This window comes from Oryctolagus cuniculus, chromosome 18 (genome assembly GCF_051225735.1).
Source record: "Oryctolagus cuniculus isolate XC-2025 breed Fujian yellow rabbit chromosome 18, ASM5122573v1, whole genome shotgun sequence".
Lineage (NCBI taxonomy): Eukaryota > Metazoa > Chordata > Mammalia > Lagomorpha > Leporidae > Oryctolagus > Oryctolagus cuniculus.
Genome location: NC_142884.1, coordinates 41,694,244 through 41,716,405, shown reverse-complemented (window position 1 = coordinate 41,716,405; position 22,162 = coordinate 41,694,244). Strand labels below are relative to the sequence as shown.

The following is a 22,162-nucleotide window of genomic DNA, read 5'->3' as shown; positions in this document are numbered from 1 at the left end:
AGCAGCAGAAGATGGCTTGGTCACTGCACCCACATATGAGACCCAGACGGAACTCCTGGCTCCTGGCTTTGGCATGGCCCATCCCTGGCCACTGTGGATGTTTAGGGAGTGAACCAGTGGATGAAAGATTGATTTCTCTCTCTCCTTCTCTCTCTGTAACTATGTATTTCAAATAAATAAATAAATAAGTCCTTTTTGTAAAAGATTATAACCCAAACAAGTTGCAGTATTACCAAAACTCTGACCACTCATGAGTGATAATTTGCATTTAATTATTTCAATAACAACACATCATAACCATGGACCTCTTTAAAATCACAAGGATAACCAACAAGGATAAATTGCAACTTGGGATTGGAAGAAAGTTTTCAAGAATGTGGAAATTTCAAGAGATAGAGAGTAGGGTGAAATTGAGATGGGGATACAGAATGCTGGAAATAGTTAACAAATCTGGAGACGGGATTTATCTTCTAGAGGACAACTGTCTTCCAACGGGTTAACATTTTCCCCATAATTTTAAAATAACAAATCAGGTATAGCAGATACAGAACTATCCATTACCTACATGTCTACTGAGCACTTGCCACATAGTCAATCAGAACTGAAATGGGTTTTCAGTATAAACTACTTACTAGAGTTTTAAGACTTAGCACAAAATAATATATCTCAATAATGTTCTCATGTTTATTATATGTTGAACTATGATTCTACATATACTATATTAAATAAACTATGATTCTACATATACTATATTAAATAAAACACATTATATAAATATTTTCATCCATCTTTTTAATGTGGCTTCCAGGAAATATAAATTAAGTATGTGGCTTACACTGTGCTTCTATTGCACAGCACAACTATCAATGCTGGAAAATAAATCCCTGTTTTCTCAGCAACCACGCACAGGTAGAAGCAGCCTTACAATAGCTATGACCAATAAGGAAAATGCAGAAGTCTGTTGGGGATCCTTTGATACTGCTGATAAAAAGAGCTATTTCTGATGAAAAGGAGCCAACAAATGCCTTTTACCAGCTTTCTCCATTCTAGTTACATGTTTTAGAACAGACATTTTGAGATAATAAAGAAAAGAAAAACTAAAAAGCCAAGCTATTAGCTATGTCCAGGTAACTCACTATATGAGAAAATAAGCCTCTTTCTTTTTAAGCTACTGTAGTCGCGCCAAACAGATAGATACAGGATGAATTAATCTAAGAGTACATAATGAAGCATAATTTTAGAAAACCCAGATTGAAAGATCAATTTCAATCATTCATATGACGAGCTTCAATAACCATGACAAGCCTAAATTTATTCATTAATAGCCTATATCTAACAAGAAATACAAAAGCATTTTATAAATAATTGAGCTTAATTTTAGTAAAAAAATCAAAGATCATAATTTGGACATAAGTATAAATTCACTGATTATTGAAATCGATGAAGTGACAGCAATTTCAAGGTATTAGTCAAAATCTAAAAACTTCTTAAAAATATTGGTCAAAATGGAAGTGAACATTTAGGAGATCATCTTTAACAGCACTAATATCAGGAAGTCTATATGTCCAAAAGAAGGCCTGGCACACAACAGGTGTTCACTAAATATTGGAGAATGGATAATAATTACTTGGCTGCATATTTCAAACACATAGTACAGAATCAGGGGCATCATTAGATGTGTTGCACATATATTTAAATGCGGCATCATGCTTATACCATTTTAAAGCTATTTTTAAGAAAATTTAGAAATACATTAGGACTCCTGAGTTAACTGATCTTAAACAATGACTAAACTGCAGGATGAAAGTGTTGTGATGAGGAAAAATATAAGGTTACACTAAACATAATTACTAAAGGGAATTTAATATATGGAATAGTGGAGCAAAGATCTCCAAAAATTCAATGACTCATAAAAACAATGAGAACACTGATAAAAATCAACAAAATCAACTTTTGCAGACCTCTGGAAATTAAACAAGAGGTTGTAACATTCCAATAAGGGAGCTGGCGCTGAGGCTTAGCGGGTAAAGCTGCCGCCTGCAGTGCCAGCATCCCATACGCGTGCTGGTTCAAGTCCCAGCTGCTCCACTTCCAATCCACTTCTATGCAATAGCCTGGGAAAGCAGTGGAAGATGGCCCAAGTCCTTGCGCCCCTTCATCCGCGTGGGAGACCTGGAAGAGGCTCCTGGCTCCTGGCTTCTGTTCAGCACAGCTACAGCCATTGTAGCCAACTGTGGAGTAACCAGTGGATGGAAGACCTCTCTCTCTCTCTGCCTCTCCTTCTCTCTCTGTGTAACTCTGACTTTCAAGTAACATAAAATAAATCTTAAAAAAAAAAAAAAACATTCCAAGAAGCATTTAATCAAGAAAAATGACTAAGATACTGAGTGAAGTAAGCTTTGGGGTACAATAAATTACCCTAATCCCTCTTCTTCACCCAAGCTCTGTGGTAGTCTTAATTATCAACAGCCACACATACCATCAGAATAGTCATGAAAACCACCAGACAAGCAACTGCCAGAGGGAAAGAACAGGTACAGAATTCCTCCAAATCACCATTTCAGTAAATTGCTACTATTTGATTTGATAGCTCCTTAGAAACTGGCATTAAGATATTTTCTTTAAATAACACAGTCAAATGTCACCCAAATGCAAATGATCTATTCTCATGGCATATATTAAAAACAATCAGTGACAAATATTTAACACTGCAGCTACCAAATGGCCACAATAGCCAGGGCTGGAACAGACCAAAGCCAGGAGCCAGGAACTTCTTCTGGGTCTCCCACTTGGGTGCAGGGGCCCAAGCACTTGGGCTATCTTCTGCTACTGTCCCAGGCACATTAGCAGAGAGCTAGATCAGGTATGGAGCAGCTGGGGCTCAAACTGGCACCTACATGGGAAGTCAGCGTTGCACGTGGTGACTTTACCCCATATACTACCATGCAGGTTCCTCCCTCTAATGATATTCTTAGAAGTGATTGTGGTGATGGCTTTATGACTCTGAGAACAATGTAAAACCACTGAACTGTTAAAACGAAATTACCAGGCACAACAGGCAAGGAAGGATATTAAGTCCAAATGACAAAGTGGTAAGAAAAAATACATCATAATTACAACCCTCTATGTAATCCATATATTGGAGCTATAAAGTACAGAACTGAAAATAACTAACTTTAGAAAAATAAATGAAAAAAATTGAAAATTTCGTAAAAGAAACCTAAGACAATCTGAGTAAACAAAAAATAGCCCAAATACAAATTCTAAAACTAAAATTCAATGTTCTAACTTAGAGGGGTTGAAATGGGACATTTTCACAATATGTATAACAATCCCAAATCACAAGTATCTAATTTAAGGGGGCTTCTAAAAGTTCATGGAAACTGAACTAAAAGATTAATTTACTTTGAAATCCATGATTAGTTTTTTGGTAATAAGCATTTCACATGAACTTCTGGAGGACTCCTCATATACCTACATACATAAATCAAAACACTATAGGACTACACAGCAAAAATCAAAAAAATTACATAGCTGTAGATTGAAGTAACATTAAAGAAAAGTCAATAACAAAAAAGACATGAATAGCATGGCAAACTTCACTGATAGTAATATATTTGGATTGTAGTTAGAATAAGGAACATTTATCAACAATAAGCATATGCTGGCTTATGAGCAAAATACAACAAATTTTGAAGGATTGAAACAATACAGAATTATGCTCTCTTACCAGTATATACTTTAAGTAGAAGTAAATATAAAAAACATAAAATGTCCAAATGTTCGGAAATGAAGAAATAAATTTCTAACTCAATGGGAAAAAAAAGGCCAAGAAAAAAATCACCAGGGTAATCAGAAAATGTTTTTAACTGGATGATAAAAATACATCAATGAACTCAGAATACAGTTAAAGAGGAAAAATATAAAGCCCTTAAATTTATTTATACATTAGGAGAAAAACTAAAAAGATTCAATAGTGTAAGTTTACATTTTAAAATCAACTTGAAAGGTGGTAAATTAAATATAAAAGTCTGAACAGAAATGAATGAAGCAAGAAACAAACATGCAGTAGAAAAACCCAATAAAAAGTGAAAATGAATTCTTCAGTGGTCTAAAAAACTAAAAGGTGGTTAAGAGTATATAAAAGTGAGATGCCACAAATTTCAAATTCAGTTACTGAAAAGGGAAAGTCATTACAGAACTAACAAATGGAAAACAATAAAAAGACATAAAGAACTTTGTGCCAATATATCTGAGGAAACACTAAATCTAAAGTTAAAAGAAATTTTTTGGAAAAATATAGCTCACCAAAACTAACAAAAACTAATTATAGGCCAGTGTTAAACAGGAATTGAGATTAATAAAATGAGGACTTTAATTAAATAAATATCAAGAAATCTACATTTATTTCAATCTTCAGAGCAATTATACACTGTGGTTTAATAATTGACTTACTTAAAATATGTATATATGATTAATAGTGAAACAAATTAAGAAAAAGTTTACTTGATGAATTCATGTTTTGGCTGTTTGCTGTGGTAGAGCAACAGTTCAAGTCCTGGCGGCTCTGCTTCCAATCAAGCGCCCCAATATTGTGCCTGGGAAAGCAGCAAAAGAGGGCTCAAAAACCTTGGGCCCAGATGGAGTTACTGGCTTCTTGCTTTGGCTTGGCACATCCCTGTCCACTGTAGTCATTTGGGGAGTGAACCAATGGATGGAAGATCTTTCTCTCTGTCACTCTCTCTTTCTATATGTGTCACTTTGCCTTTCAACAAGTAAAATGAATTTTTAAAAATAATTTGGTTTTGGAGCCAGCGCTGTGGCATAGTAGGTAAAGCTGCCGCCTGCAGTGTCAGCATCCCATGTGGGCGTCAGCATCCCATGTGGGCGCCGGTTCAAGTCCCAGCTGCTCTACTTCCATTCCACCTCTCTGCTATACCCTGAGAAAGCAGTAGAGGATGGCCTTGGGCTCCTGCATCCACATGGGAGACTCAGAAGAAGCTCCTGGCTCTTGGTTTCAGATTGGCGCAGCTCCAAGCGTTGTGGCCACTTGGGGAGTGAACCAGCAGACAGAAGACCGATCTCTCTCTCTCTCCTGCTCTCTCTCTCTCTCTCCTGCTCTCTCTCTCTCTCTCTGCCTCTCCTTCTCTCCCTGTGTAACTCTGACTTTCAAATAAATAAATAAAGCTTTTTTTAAAAATGAGGTTTATTTGAAAGTTAGAGTGACAGAGAGATAGGGAGAGACAGAGAAAAGGATCTTCTATCCACTGGTTTATTCCCCAGATGGCCGCAATGCCTAGGGGTGGGTCAGGCTGAAACAAGGAGCCAGAAGTATTCAACCAAAAAGTATTAAGTAGAACAAACAAAAAAAATACTAAGAGGGATAACGTATTAAGTTGTTCCTCAACTGTCAGCTGCCCGCCGATTAATCTACTATAAAAAGTTCCAAAGATTATAACATCTAAAATAATTTTTATCATTTATGTACATAAGCTTCAAATTTCTATAATTAAGAATAAAATATGAGAAAACATTCTTTCATAGACTGGAGTAAAGAATAATTTATTAAGCCATAGTTGTGGTTTCCCATGTCTACACTGCTTATGCAAACAGTATTTTTGCATAAGTGGGTGTTATGGTAAATAGCTGCTTTCCTTCTGGAAGTCTGAAATTTGACACAGGTAGGTAGGTATGTGACCAGTCTCATAAAACAACCTTGGGCAAGTCTCACATGTTCTCACAATTCATGCTAGAGGAATTAAGTGTGTGGACCTGGCTCAAATAAATCACATGCTGACTCATTCTAAGTTAAATCTCAGATTAATTGAACATTAACAATGTTAAAATTTTATTTTTGGCCACATGGTTTTTCCCACAAATTTTAAGAATTATGTGAAATTTCCATCACATAAACTCATATGACAAAAATTCGTAGCCAGAATGGTTCATGGAATTCCTTCTCAATGAAATTCACAAGCCCATGCAACTGTTTCACCCCTTCCTTAGCCTTCTTCCATGCTTCTTTTTCACACTCAGGTGACATTCTTACATTCTATTTTATCAAGACAATAGGAGCAATCAGAACAGAATTCAACTTCTATGTTTATGCCCACAAATACTCATACACCCATTACACACACATTCTTTCCTATTACACTGCCTGAACTATATCAACCTGATAGGGTTGTTACAAAGAATAAATAAGTTTAGATATATGTAAAGCATTTTGAGTAGTAATAGCAAATAATAAGTGCTATACAAGTGTTTAGCCATTATTAGTAGTACTGCTACATATAATTTTTTAAAGATTTATTTAAGAGTTACAGAAAGTCAGAGGCAGAGAGAGAAAGAGAGGTCTTCCAGCTGGTGGTTCACAACCCAAATGGCTGCAACAGCCAGAGCGGGGCAGATCTGAAGCTAGGAGCCAAGAGCTTCCTCCAGGTCTCCCACACAGGTGCTGGGCCCCAAGCACTCCGGTCATGTTCTACTACTTTCCCAGGCTATAGCAAAGAGCTGGATCAGAAGTGGAGCAGCCAGGACTTGAACCAGTACCCATATGGATGCAGGCACTGGAGGTGCACAGCCCCGGTCCCACTAGATATAATTTTGAAAACAAGGACAATGATGTTTATTTTTAGAGAAAAACATCTATAGTTTCGAGCAATGTACTAATTTTTATGTGTAAATTGCTGACAAGCAAGAGCTAAAAATACCTTATAATCCCTCTAAAGTTACTCAAGGAAGAGATTTGTTCCAACTTTTAAGAAATCAAAATCCCTCAAGTTCGGCCTGATAAGGACAACAAACCAAAAGTCTCTAAAGCACAATGGCCATACCATAAATAGAACTCAGAAAAAAAATCTGCTAGTATTTCAAGGAAAACCATGCACACAAATCAAGACTTGGTAAATAAAATACTATCTTTAAAATAAAAGTATCAGCTTATAAGAAAAAAAAATCACATTTAAAAAAAGATCTCTATTAAGAAGTTCAGCAACTATTATTCAATATAGCAGATTAACTGCCAAACACACTCAGCTCCTAGTATCTAATCCCTTGTGTAGTCTTCTCCTACACTCAATTGGGCTGACTTGTACAATAAATGGAATATTATCAAGTGACAGCAGTGTTACTGCTGAGGCCAGGTCATAAAAAACACCGTATTTCCATTTTGCTCTGTGGTATCACTGGCTCTGGAGGAAGCCACCTGTGCTATCATGAAGACATTCAAGCAGCTCTATGAAGAGTCCCCTGCTAACAACCCAGGAGAAATTGAGGCCTCCTGACAACAGCCACATGAATGAGTCCTCTAAACAGTTTCCCAACCTCAATAAAGCCATTAGATCACTGTAGCCACAGATGACATCTTCAGTGCAATTTCATGAGATCCCAGCCCAGTATCACCCGGTTTAGCTGCTCCCGAATTACTGGTGCACAGACTGTTTAATATAATAAATCTGAATTCTTCAAAGTTACAAAGTTCTGAGACCAAACTCTTACACAGTATTAACTAAGTAATACAAAGGGTCTTCAAAATGAATATTATGGAAAAACTCTGCATAGATTTCAAAAAATTTTGCACCAAAAAAATCTTTTAATACCACAAACCTTATGGAATCAAACACATAATAAGAAAGATGACAATTCTGTATGTCATCCAACCTAGAAAATGGTTCACTTGAAAAGAGCTTCCAGGACAGATGATAGAAAATATCCTTAAAAAATAAGAAGTCAATGGCATGTGCTGTGCAGTCAGTAAACAGGACTTCCCAAGCTTTCAAGCTGCAATTTGGGTATTTTTTTTTTTTTTAATTTGATAGTTAGCTATAGGCAGTGAAAGAGAGAGACAGAGACAAAGTTCTTCCCTCCATTGGTTCACTCCCCAAATGGCTGCCACGGCCGGCGCTGCGCCTATCAGAAGCCAGGAGCCAGGTACTTCCTCCTGGTCTCCCATGTGGGTGCAGGGGCCCAAGCACTTGGGCCATCCTCCACCAGAGAGCTGGACTGGAAGAGGAGCAATTGGGACTAGAACCCAGCACACATATGGGATGCTGGCACCACAGGCAAAAGATTAACCAAGTGAGCCATGGCGTTGGCCCCTGGGCATAATTTTTTTTAAAGATTTATTTAATTATTTGAAAGTCAGAGTTACACAGAAAGAAGAGAGGCAGAAAAAGAGAGAGAGAGAGACAGACAGACAGACAGTCTTCCATCCGAAAGTTCACTGCAATTGGCCGCAATGGCCGGAACTATAGCATTCCAAAGCCAGAAACCAGGAGCTTCATCTGAGTATCACACATGGGTGCGGGAGCCCAAAAACTTGGGCCATCTTCTACTGCTTTTCCAGGCCATAGCAGAGAGTTGGATCAGAAATAGAGCAGCTGGGTGTCGAACTGGCGCCCATATGGGATGCTGGCACTTCAGGCCTGGGTGTTAATCCGCTGTGCCACAGCGCCAGCCCCTGGGCAATATTTTTTTATAATATTTGCAACGTAAACTTGCTCTGAAGAGCTGAATTAAGTGACTATCTGGCATTCCTGAATAAACAAACTTCCATTTATGTAAGCAACACTCGACATTTATGGAGGACCATTGACAAACTGCTGATAATATAAACTGGCTCTATAGGCCATATCAAGTATTATTTCTAATTAAATGTTTGTTTTCACTTAAATTTCAAGTTCGTAAGAAAAATAACTTTTTTTCTTTCTGGCCGATGCCGCAGCTCAATAGGCTAATCCTACACCTGCGGCACCGGCACACCGGGTTCTAGTCCGGGTCGAAGCACCGGATACTGTCCCTGTTGCTCCTCTTCCTGTGCAGCTCTCTGCTGTGGCCCGGGAGAGCAGTGGAGGATGGTCCACGTCCTTGGGCCCTACAACCGTATGAGAGACCAGGAGGAGCACCTGGCTCTTGGTTTCGGATCAGCGCGGTGCGCTGGCCTCAGCACACCGGCCTCAGCGGCCACTGGGGAGCAAACCAACGGAAAAGGAAGACCTTTCTCTCTGTCTGTCTCTCTCACTGTCCACTCTGCCTGTCAAAAAAAAAGAAAAGAAAAAAAAGAAAAATAACTTTTTTCTTTCTAAAATGACAAGATACTGACTCTGACCCCTCATCATTCATTAAATCCTACCCATACTTAGAAGCAGGCACTTAGCCTAGCAGTTAAGATGTGCAAGTCCTACATTGGAGTACCTGGGTTCAATTCCCAGCTCTCGCTCTTGGTTCCAGTGTCCTGTCAATGCAAGACTCTAAGAGTATCTCATGAGAAACCTGGATTGATTTGGTGGCTCTCAGCTTCAGCTCTGGCCCACTCCCAGATGTTGGATGTTTCGGGAGGTGAACCAGCAGATTTTAAAAATGCGTATCAGGGGACCGGTACTGTGGAATGGCTATTGCCATGTGTGTGTAAAGCTGTGTAAAGCTGCTGCCGTGCTCGCATCCCATATGGGTGCCAGTTCAAGTTTTGGCTGCTCCACTTCTGATCCAGCTCTCTGCTATGGCCTGGGAAAGCAGTTGAAGATGGTCCAAGTCCCTGGCCTCTGCGACCACATGGAGATCCAGAAGAAGCTCCTGGCTCCTGGCTTTGAATTGGTCCTACTCCAACCATTCTGGGGAGTGAACCAAAGGATGTAAGACCTCCCCTCTCTCCCTCACTCTTTCTCCACCTCTGCCTCTCTGTAACTCTGCCTTTCAAATAAATATATTTTGAAAAAATTAGGTATCAAAATTGGAGTCATGTTAATAGAATGATCCTAGAAAAGATACATGAGAGTACATTTAGACAGTTTCTACAGTTCTATATAAGATTTAGCATAGAATTTAACATAGAAACAAACAACTAACATGTTAATAACTTAAAAATAAAAGCAAATCCAAAATAAAGGAAGATAGAAATTTAATCTTACAAACCATCACTTTGAACATATTCTTAAAATTTATAATTAAGAGTAAAGTAAAATAAAAGTCTAGAAAATTCCTTCTTTATAAAGTAAATATAAATCCCTTCATGTAATAAAGCTCTTCAATAGCAAACAAGGAAATACTACCTTAAATACAAAATAAAATTACATTGATATACAAATTTGTATGTGGGTTCTTTGATTTTAAGCAAAGTTTTCCTGGACCCATTTCTACATGATTCTAGTCTTTTTTTTTAATCTAAATGTAGGAAATCTACTAATGTAAAATATCATGGAATGAGACAAGGAATGCTACGTAGCAGTATATTACTTTGCTCCCCTCCAATACATGTAAATCCGTTATCTCTATTAACAGACTTAGGTGAACTTCATATTCAGACATAAATTTAACATATAAATGAGTTTAGCTCCAGGTAAATAAAAGAAAACAAATAACTATGCCAAGGCAGAATAACAGAACTTTCTCTTCTTCATAGTTTTTTATTTTTAATAAAAGGTCAGAATCTGTAAGTGTGCAGAGCAAGACTTTTATAGACATCAATAAAGACTAAATACTCAGGAAATACGATAGAACTGTGTGGACAAGGAAAGACGTTAGAAAATTAGCATACATTGCTGCTCCTGCCCTTAGTAAATATATTCTCCATCACCACAAACATTGGTATACAGTATGTTAATAATTCCTTCCTAAGGGTACAAATGATCCTTAAAAAAAACGGCCCTCTCCTGAAAAAACTACACTGTGAATACAACATTTGCAAAAGGAAATGCATCAACAAAAACATGAGTTGCAAAAAGAGGGAAAATGGCTCATTAAAAAAGCAAAAGATACACAATGCATTAATAATACCACATAAATAAATCTATATATACGAATGTATATGTACATATGTACAATTATATCTCCAAACTCTACCTTTTTCATCCCTAAGGAAAACAAAGGTATGGCAAATCTAAAATTTGATAGTAAACAGAGAAGAGAGTGAGTGGTAGCCGTCCTGCTTTCCTTCCCTAGACCCTAGGCTTGTCCTAAGGTGTGAATATATTTAGCAGCAAGAAGACATAGGGCTGTGAATTTTGCTATCTGGAGTCTAATGTAAAATTAAAAAAGAAAATGGTTCCAAGTGACATCTTTCAAAGGATTAAATTCTTGGAAACACATATGTAAAAGGAGCTTCATTCAAAGGGTCAATGCAAGCCCACTCACAGTGTTTGTATATATACTGATATTAGCTACACACAAATTGTATATGTATCACACAAAAACTACAAGGCCACAAAAAATATATAAATAAGATATAAAACAAAAAAAAAGAAAAACATTAAGGCAAAAGTATCAAAAATTGCTTATGTATACAGTAGCCAAATAAAACAGAATGGAAAAGTTAAAACAATATCATATTCATAAAAAATAGTAGCTTACCAAGATTTTAAAATTAACTAATTGAGGGTCCAGCACTGTGGCGTAGCAGGTAAAGCCACCGCCTGCAGTGTCAGCATCCCATGTGGGCACCAGTCCAAGTCCCAGCTGCTCCACTGATGATCCAGCTCTCTGCTATGGCCTGGGAAAGCAGTAGAAGATTGCCCCAGACCTTCAGCCCCCACACCTGCATGGAAGACCTGGTAGAAGCTCAGTCGTTGCAGCCATCTAGGTAGTGAACCAGCGGACGGAAGACCTCTCTCTCTCTCTCTCTCTCTCTGTAACTCTGCCTTTCAAATAAATAAATAAATCTTTAAAAAAGCAATTAACTAAATGATTTGAAAGGCAGAGAGACAAACAGAACTCCCATCCTCTGGTTCATTTTCTAAATGCCTGCAACAGCTTATGTTGAGCCAAGCTGATGCCAGGAGTTCAGTTTAGGTCTTTCACATGGGTGGCAGGAACTCAATTACTTGAGCCCATCACCTGATTCTTCTTAGAATGTGCATTAGCAAGAAGACACAATCAAGAGTGAAGCTGGGACTTGAACCCAGGCACCAAATGCTTACCTTGTCAAACCTAGATTTAAAACAAATTATGGTACATGTTGATAAAGATGAAAGTAAATTATAAAAATAAAAAATAAAATACCAATCAAAACAAAGCCACTGTTAATTAAGGCAATTTTACCATTTGCCTCAAATGATCTTAGTATGAAATCATAACCAATAATGTTAGTGGCAGTGTACTGAAAGCTGGTTATCATACTATTTTCCACTGAGACCTAGGATATATCTTCCTATACTTTGGAACTTCCATGGGTAGAAAGAAAGGAGAAACTAAATGAGCTGGTTCTAGAAGCCTTCCTCTCCTCCTTTATTTGTTCTATATTTCAGAATGCTACCTGAGATTGATCTGAAACAGAAGCTTCCCAGCCACTCCTCTACTCAAAACGTCTACTATTTCACAATATTATTAAAGCCCAACTGTTCACAATATTATAAAACCTAAGAACTACTGGATGAAATTATTTGGTGAATCAAACAGGAGAAACCATAATTTGGTATTACTAATTTCTTATTATCTCTTCTTCACAGTTTATCTTCACCTCTAAATAGACTTCATTTACTGTATAAAACTATAAACTTGTAAAGTATAAAGATATACATCTACAAACTACTGAAAGGCAGGACTGCCTATTTCATAGTACCCTCAGCATAATCCACAGATGATTTTGGTGTTTAGTATATGATGTAATTGTATAGCATACCTACTCTTTGATGGAGTACCCATTGTATGAACCATCTCAAGAATAAAAGCTGTTTTGCTCCCACTGTGATACATTTCAAAGTGCGTCAGCATGTGTGCCTGTGTGTTGGCTCAAGCATTAGTGCCTGTGAAAGAGATGCCTCTCAACTCTGGGAAATAAATTCTTTACAATTTCCCTATTAAGAATAAGAATATGGCATTTGTCTTTTGAAAACATGAACAACCCTACTGAGGTCTACAAATAAAACAGTACAATATAATGCTTCTTTTTGCTCTTAAAAGGCAAAAAAAAAAAAAAAAAAAGCAATGGTATGACAAAAGGACATAACAACTCTGAGAAAATCTGCAAGTGCTATTCCCTTTCATTGTTACTGAAATTTTCTGAAAGGTACATGTTTTTTTATTTCAGATCACCTGAAATAAAGCCTTCATAGGAGTAATGTTTTACCTCCAGTTCTATACTGTGTGCATTTTAAAAGTGCATTGCATTGAAAATATAAAAATTTTATCTAAAATCCTTTATCTGATTACATGAGTCAAATAATAATCCATTTTTATGAAACTAAAAATCTATATTAAGAGGAAAAAAGATATCCTCAGAGATGAAAATGAGTAACAAAGAATTTGGGGAAACCATACCTCGTCAGTGTTGTAGATAATCTGGAGTCCTGAGGAAATCATTTCCACAAGGTAAAGGAGATAGAGGGACACTGCATTTATCTGAAAGGTCACAGTGAGTACAAAACTATGTTATGAAATCAAATGTTAAGGCTAAAATTACAAGTCATTTGTTCTAATACTGTCATTTAAAAACCATTTCCTGTGAAATAAAGGAGCTGTGGATTTAGTTCTTAATAAAATGATTTTAAAGCTTCACATGTAAAATTCTAAAATCCTCAAATTCACTGTATCAAGTCACACTTGATGAGGGAAATGGCTGCAAGTAGAACTATTGACAATTATCTCTATAAGATGTCTGTTCGAAGATTTACTTTCAAACTGTGGGTCTAATGCTACTTTTACTTTGGAACAGTTTTGCCCCAGAGGAAGAATGGAATTTCAATCCATCTCAGATACAGGTGAATGAAAAATGCATTTGGCAAGCAAGACCTTATCATGACTATGCCAGTACACCATAAGCAAAAAGCTGTGCATCTTGAAAAGTTTCTTATCTTCAGAGAATACAGAATTTATGTAAACTGCAGGAACACACTCATTATAATCAATGTAGAACATATAAAAATTAAAATCAATTTATGAATGGAGTCTTATGAATAAATGAAGTCTACTGTTAGTTTATTAACTCACTAAAAGTAGAAATTATGTGATCTAGACAAAAACATAAAGACAAACATATCCACTTTTCACTTTAATGAAGAAAGAGTCTCACAGAATCTTGAATGGAATGTTTAAACTGTCTCAGGTAAAGGAAGAGGAAAGATAGATACCACAACATGGACAAATCTTGTGTGATCATTAAGTTTAGTTCTCAACTTGACTAGATAAAGGAATACCCACACAAAGCTGTAAAAGGTAATTGCTGGGTGTGTCTGTGGAGGTTCTTCAGAAAAGACAGGCCTATGAACCAGCAGACTAGTGAGGAAGATCCACCCTTAACATGGAAAGACATCATCCAATTGGCTAGGGGCCCAGATGTTAAAAAAAAAAAAGGCAAAGAAAGAACAAATTCTTGCTTTCTCTCTGCTGGAGCTGGAATACTCTTCATCTCCTGCCCTTGGACCCCTTCTCCAGCTTTTGGACCCTGTTGAACCCCACTTGAGGTTATGGGGTTTTCAACTTCTGACTGAAAGTTATCAGGCTGTCAGATCTGGACTGAACTATACTACCAGCATCCTTGGTTTCTAAGCTTGCAGATGGCCTACCACAGGACACCCCAGCCTCCACAGTCCCAGGAACCAATTCTTCCAACAAATACCTCTTATATATCTTTATATATACCTTTGTATTGGCTCTAAAAATCTCTCTGGAGAACCCTAACACATTTTGAAAATACTACACTAAGTTAAAGACACCACTTCCAAAAGTTCATAAATTATATAATCCCAGTTAAATGAATGTCAAGAATTGGCAAATCCATAAAGAGAGAAAGTAGACTGGTGTTTTCCCAGGACTGTGGGTTTTGGGGTTTCTATTGAGGTGATAAAAATGTTCTAAGATTCATTGTGATAACTTTGTGAATATACTAAAAATACTTTAAGTAGGTAAATTATGTTATTTGATTTATATCTCAATAAAGCTATTATTAAACAAGAAAAAAAAGACAGTAGAAAATTGTACCCAGCAAAATGCAAGCCTGAGTTTAAAATTGAGAGAAAGTAAGATGGAATTTGTCCCTGAACAAGTCTAACATAGAAACGTGTTACCCTCACAGTCTTGGCGGCTCTTTCTCCCTTGACTCTTCTCCAATCCTTTCTGAGTGACTGACAGCAACTTCTTTGTGCCCTAGAAGTCTTGCACAAAGCAGCCCACGTGCCACTAGGGCCTGGCCTTTCTGGTGGGCCTGTCAGGAACCTGGCCTATCCTGGATGTGTCCCGACTTCTCAGTACTCAGAGTCCAGTGAGTGTCAGGGCCTTGTGAAGGTCCACGTGGGCCACACAAGAAGACAGTTGTTCTGGTTTTAAAGTCTGAGATTTACATGAACTTTTGAGTGACCTTCACCAACACAGTGGAGAAGAGTTTCACCTCAATGCCAGCCTCCCTAAAGTATCTTCTCACGGCATTGACACTGGCTGGTCAGAAATGACTTCAAAGAAATTTCATTTCAGTAGGCAAAACTTACAGAACAACTCTGAAAGCTCTGTATTCTGACTTTGTGGATACATCTGTGAGAAAATGTCACTAAGTGGCAACTTGTGAAGGGACCACCAAAGTGGGCTGATCAATATTTATGTAATACCTATTATATACCACACAGTGAGTGTAAATTGAGGTATATTAAAAAGATGAGCTTCTACCTTTTGAAATCCCCATGTAAATATGTTTGTCAAAACAAAAAGTATATAAATTCTAATTGTTCTAGTTACAAGGTTAGGACTGAAAAACTATTCATCTGATACAAATTCTCCATGGAAATGCTGACAAATATGTACAAGTGCTTCTGTATATAGAAGCAGGACCTCTGTACAAGGTTTGAAGGAGACATATTAAAGTAAGACATCTCAGATCTCTAGAGAAAGGGGACTATGTAAGGAAGACATTCTTACCAAATGATAAGCAGGAATAAAATGTATTAAAGATGTAACAGGATGTCCTACTAACAACAATACACAGATGTGAGAGAGTGAAAAGCAAAACACAGAATCCTACAGTATATTTTAAAGCACAAGTAAAGTTTATGATCTGACATATACAACAAAACTTATGGATTCACAAACGCTTTTTTGGCATTCAAGTGGTATGCTTTTAGCTTTACCAATGGTTAATATATTATAAAAGGAACTGGACATTACAAAAACTTCTGATTTGCTGTTTTACCACTGTCAGTCGTTTTTTATCCTTGTTACTAAGTACTGAAATCATTTTAAATTTATTAATAAGTAAAAACTTTGGTCATTAAAAAAAAACTTTAGGCATCGTTCTTCTCAACAATCCATCCAGTTCCCATTATGCTGGAGGACCAGGAACTGGATCAGATATAATGTACAATCACAGTAATTCACTCAGATCTGGTGGTTAGCATTTCACTTTCTTCTCCATTTCAGGGTTCATTTTATACTTTTATTCTGAAGACTTATGAAACTTAATTTCTCTAGAAAAATACACAGCTGTAAATCTTCTATGGCTATCAAGTATAAAAAAACCTTTTTACCTGAAGATGACCATATTCCTCATAAGACAGCAATTCATCTCCTGTATGCACATTGAAAAGAGAGTGAAGACATGTTGTTGGGCGTGGATCCTGCTTAAACTGCTGGACCTGTGATCAAACATAAAATGCAGATAAGGTTAATAATTTACATATTCATCCAAGACTAGTGAGCATGCTATTTTTCATGAAATGTTTTAATAAAGAAATCTCAGGCAGAGGACCTAACAAGGCAGAAAGGTGACCGCTTCCAGAGAAGCAACACAAACAAAGCTCACAACTACTAATTTAAGGGAGCTAACATGTCAATTACTACTTCAGCAGCATACCAACTCAAGTGTAAAAGAGAGGACTTTAAGGGAGAAGCAATGGCTTTTGCAATGTTTTGAATCTTATTTTATTTTGGAGTAAAATATTGGTTTACTTTGTGAAACAGGATTTTATGATTGTTTTCCACCATGCTGTTACTTGGAAATGCTTACATGACACTCAGAATGAAAAAGTACTTGAGACCATATTCTTACTTGTAAATGTCCAAACTTCAAATGCGATTTCTTTATCCAAGGATCACAAATTTTTTTTTTTTTAATTTTTTGACAGGCAGAGTGGACAGTGAGAGAGAGAGAGACAGAGAAAGGTCTTCCTTTGCTGTTGGTTCACACTTCAATGGCCGCCGCAGCCAGTGCACCGCACTGATCCGATGGCAGGAGCCAGGTACTTATCTTGGTCTCCCATGGGGTGCAGGGCCCAAGCACTTGGGCCATCCTCCAATGCACTCCCGGGCCACAGCAGAGAGCTGGCCTGGAAGAGGGGCAACCAGGACAGAATCCGGCGCCCCAACCAGGACTAGAACCCAGTGTGCCGGCGCCGCAAGGCAGAGGATTAGCCTAGTGAGCCACGGCGCTTACCTGATCACAAATTTTAACACAGGCTTCTGTTAACATGTTTTCATTTCCCCTTCTGCATATATTCTCATTACTAAGACACTAATTTTAAAAGAATATAGGTCACATCTTTATTAAAAAGACATAAAATTTATTCTAGAATACTACTACTAAATGATCCAACAGAAAAATGTCATGGACAAAAAAAAATACATCCACTTCCTCAGAGCTTGTTCAATTCTTCTTGGAAAACATGACAATTATGTGTCAAGAACTGTTCTAGCCCCCAGAATAAACAAACAGGGACCCCCCCCCCAAATAGGATATACAGCTCTATGAAATGACTATGATTTTATTCTCTCTTTGAAGAGATGTTAAGTGATGATGACTACTAGATGGCTAAAATCTTGCCTTATTTCATTCAGGAAGGAGACATCCAGAATCATATTCTCTTCTCCATCTTTCAAAATTCTTCTAGTCCTTAAAAACTCTCATCTCAAAGAAATATTTTGTGGTTGTCCCTCAATTATTTTCCCTGTCTGCTACTTTTATTAGTTGTCTTTATGTCCTAGTGATATTGAGAAATACAAAGACACTTCAAAAAGTTTATGGAAAATGGAATCAAAAGATGTATATTTGGTGTAAAAATATTTTTAAATCTGTTTACAGTTTTTTCATAATACATATTTTTCATGAGCTTTTTAAAGACTTCACATGCATGGACTTCATTTTACACATCTGAGTTTATGCTTATAAGATGGCTAATGAAGTGACTTTTTATTTATTTTAAATCTTTATCTATTTATTTGAAAGACACAATAACACACACACAATCTTCCATCTGCTGGTTCATGTCCTAAATGCCCCCATCACCCAGGTCTGGGCCAAAAGCCAAAAGCCAGGAATTCCATCTGGGTCTCCTACATGGGTGGCAGCAACTCAATTACTTGAGCCATCACCTGCTACTTCCCAAGCACATTATCACGAAGCTACATTGGCAGTGGAGAAGCTGGGACGTGAACCAGCACTTGGATATGGGATGCAGGTGCCCCCCCCCCCCATCAACACCCACTCCATAAAATGCCTCTTGAAAGGCCTCAAAGTAGCTTTAGGATGGGGGTGATAGTGGTGCTGGTTGCCAGAGAATCCAACCAAAGGTTCAGATTTCCCCTATCTCCCATCTCAACCAATCCTCTCATCTGAGTATACGGAAGGCTGAAGACTTAAGTCACCAATGGCTAATAATTTGAACAGATCATGTCAGAATAATGTATCCTCCATAAAAACTCTGAAGAGGGGGTGGCGCTGTGGCGTAGCAGGTAGAGCTGCCACTCGAAGTGCTGCCATCCCATATGGGTGCTGGTTCATGTCCCAACTCCTCCACTTCCAATCCAGCTCTCTGCTATGGCCTGGGAAAGCAGCAAAAGATGGTGCAAATCCTTGGGTCCCTGTACCCACATGGGAGACCTGAAGGAAGCTCCTGGTTCCTGGCTTCAGATTGGCACGGCTCCAAATGTTGCAGCCAACTAGGGAGAGAACCAGCAGATGGAAGACCTCTCTCTCTCCTTTTCTCTGTGTAACTCTTTCAATTAAATAAATAAATCTTAAAAAAACTTTGAAGGACAGGTTCTAGAGTTTCTGGGATGGTGAACACATCTACATGCTGGAAGGACTGCAAACCCAAAAACCAGAGAGAAATCACGTACTCAAGAGCCTTCTGAATCTTGTCCTATGTACCTCATCATCTGGCAGTGTCCTTTATTAAAAATTGCTAATGATTAGTAATGCATTCCCTAAGTTCTTTGAGCTGTTATAACAAAGTATTGAACCTTATTAAGAGGGTCACGGGCACCTCTGATTTTATCCAAGCCTGACAAAAGTGTGGATAACTTTGGGAATCTACCATATAATGCAATTGTTGTCTGTCATGGGAGGCAGTCATTTGGAAATGACCTTTAAATCTAAGGGACCTGCACTAATTCTGGGTATTTACTAGCAGAATAAAATTGCAATTGCATTAAAAATTAAATTGTAGAGGGGCAAGTGTTTGGCACACTGGTTAAGATACTTCTTGGGCCATTTACTTCCCATATCAGAGTACCTGGATTCGATTCCTGAACTCTCCTCCAAATTCTAGCTTTCTGCTAAGGCAAACCCTAGAAGGCATTAGGTGAGGCTCAAGTAGCTGCTTCCTGCCACCCACGAGGGAAAAATGGGTGCTGCTCCAAGTTCCTGGCTTTGGGCATTTGGAAAGTATCTGTCCTTCTGCCTCTCTGCCTTTCAAATAAATAAATAAAATTGTCAATAAAATTAAATTGTGTAATAGTTGGTGTTTCTAATTGTTTGGTGTGGAAAATCTACACATTTAGTGTCGGAAGTATTATGAGTAGAGAAATAGTTTTCCTGGGGCCAGTGCTGTGGCGTAGTGGGTTAACGCCCTGGCCTGAAGTGCTGGCATCCCATATGGGTGCCAGTTCGAATCCCAGCTGCTTTACTTCCAATCCAGCTCTCTGCTTTGGCTTGGGAAAGCAGTACAAGATGGCCCAAGTCCTTGGGCCCGTGCATCCACAAGGGAGACCCAGAAGAAGCTCATGGCTCCTGGCTTTGGATCGGTGCAGCTCCAGTTGTTGTGGACAATTGGGGAGTGAACCAGCGGATGGAAGACCTCTCTCTCTCTCTCTTTCTCTGTCTCTGTCTCTCCTCTCTCTGTGTAATTCTGACTTTCAAATAAATAAATAAATCTTTTAAAAAAATAGTTTTCCTTTTGACTCTTATTATCTTATAAAGCTTATAGAAGCTATATTGTCCAACATAATATCTACTAGCTACCTATGTCAAACAGAATTATAATTAATTAAATACAATTTAAAATACAGTTCCTCTGGTCACAGAAGACATATGTCAAGTGCCAGACTGCTGCCTACTATACTGTGTGACAGTGTAATATAGAACGTGTCTCCCATCACAGAAAGTATACTGGACAGTACTGTTGTGGAGGACTGATACACTTATTTCTTTCCCAAGTGCCCTGCACACACAACTATAGTCCTCCTTACAACTGAAGCACCTCTTCAACAAAATGAACTTCATGACCAAAGCAGTAGGTAACAAGGACTGACATAATGAGAGTACAGTTAGGGATATAATTCTCTATGATAGAGTATCTAAGTCAGCCACTGTTAACTCAAAGAAGGTAGCAATTCCTACTGCATATAAGAAACTGCTGGCAATAGTCTGAAACTACACAAATAGAATCAATGTGGTCACTCCTTTGATACTATCATGGTTATTATCTCAAAGTCCTGAACATGATTCTGGGTTCCTATACAAAAACATGGCTAAATTGAAATAAGATACATATTCTTCATTTGATAGGGATCTAGTAGGATAAAGCTTTACCAGTTTAATAAAGTTACTGCTATAGTTGATAAGGTGGTGTTTGTCCTTTGTCTTCAAGACATGCAAGAACTCAGCAGGAGAACTTATATTCAATTACTGTGTCAGGGGAAAAGCCCCACTAAATGACTAAGGACTCTCAAATGGGGAATTACATAACTATGTCTTGAGTTTTAGAGTTGTTAAAGTGCAAGTAATTTAAAATTTCAGGAAAATCAAAATCTAGAAGCTTTGAAGATTAATGGGGTATGCAGTATGTCATTTACAAACAAAAGGTACTCTTGAAAGCATTCAAAAACAAGAGGACATTAATTAGTATTCTAATGTCTGGCATCTGGTAACTAAAGATAAACAATGGATAAAGGCAAGATTTTTCCAAATAAAATCTAGAATAATGTTTTTTCAAGATTTTTCTTTTTTTATTTTAGATTTTTCTTGAAAACTATTTATTACCATTGTGAATAAACAACTGATCAGTAGGATCAGGTAGCTCAGTATTTTTCATCCATTCTTAATTTATAACCTTGAAATGTGCATTTAGAAGAAAATAATTATCTTATAAGGGAATCCTAGAAAGATAAATTTTATAAAATTTTAATGATTTCTCATTAATTAGAAACTACTTAGCAGCATTTTAAACAAATGTTTTAAGTACATAATTAGGCACAGTAACATTCCTAGCCTATTGTGAAGCAAATCTCTGCCCTGCAAACTACTAACCACAAAATTATAGCAAATCTGAGCAACTCTCAATGCTCTCCTTAAGGAATATTAGACAACTGGGGCCACCTACGATGCCAGCATCTCATATGAGTACCAGCTCAAGTCCCAGTGCTCTGCTTCCCCATCCATCCCTGTTAATGCATGTGGGAAAGCAGCATTAGGTGGTCTGGGTGCATGGGCCCCTGACACCCACATAAGAAACCCAGAGGAAGCTCCTGGCTCCTGTTTTCAGGCTGGTCCAGTCCCAGTCATAGTGGTCATCTGAGGAGTGAACTAGTGGATAGAAGATCTATCTCACTCTCTAACTCTGCCTTTCAAATACATAAGTATTAAAAAAAAAAGAAATATTAGAAAAGGTGGTAAATGAGGGATGGCATATGAGCCTTTAGAGTAAAACATACCTGACATTAGGCATTGAAACAATTGGCAAGATAATAAAAAACAGAAATGAGATTAGCTTATATTATACAAATCAAGGAAAATTTTATTGCACTCAAAATTCACAGTAAACAAAATATTTCATTTAGCTAGTATTTTTTAAAATAGAACAGGAAGCACAGTTGGCAGTGAGATATCAGTAAGTGTGGAGAAGGTTTACATTTTTTATGTCATCATTTTACTTCAAAAGACAAAGAGGATGACATCAAATAGCCAAAGGACATTACAAATACGTTTTGCATTAGTTTTAAGGAAGAAGACAAAAGATAAATATTTTACATT

At 37.6% G+C, this 22,162-nt stretch overlaps 1 protein-coding gene and 1 long non-coding RNA gene across 19 annotated transcripts in view; both read right to left on the bottom strand.

Annotated features, from left to right (window-relative positions):
- Positions 1-22,162, bottom strand: part of PHKB (phosphorylase kinase regulatory subunit beta) — a 226,063-nt gene that overhangs the window by 159,825 nt on the left and 44,076 nt on the right. For all 18 annotated transcript variants that reach the window (XM_008248369.5, XM_008248371.5, XM_089318649.1 and 15 more), the window contains 2 exon segments: positions 16,443-16,550; positions 13,252-13,332 (listed from right to left, as the gene is read on the bottom strand). In XM_008248369.5, the coding sequence (XP_008246591.3) occupies positions 13,252-13,332; positions 16,443-16,550 (189 nt within the window).
- On the bottom strand, positions 10,375-11,485 carry LOC149120943 (uncharacterized). Its single transcript, XR_016224836.1, has 2 exons — positions 11,347-11,485; positions 10,375-10,496 (listed from the first exon to the last, which is right to left on the bottom strand). It is a non-coding gene; the product is annotated as an uncharacterized LOC149120943 (long non-coding RNA).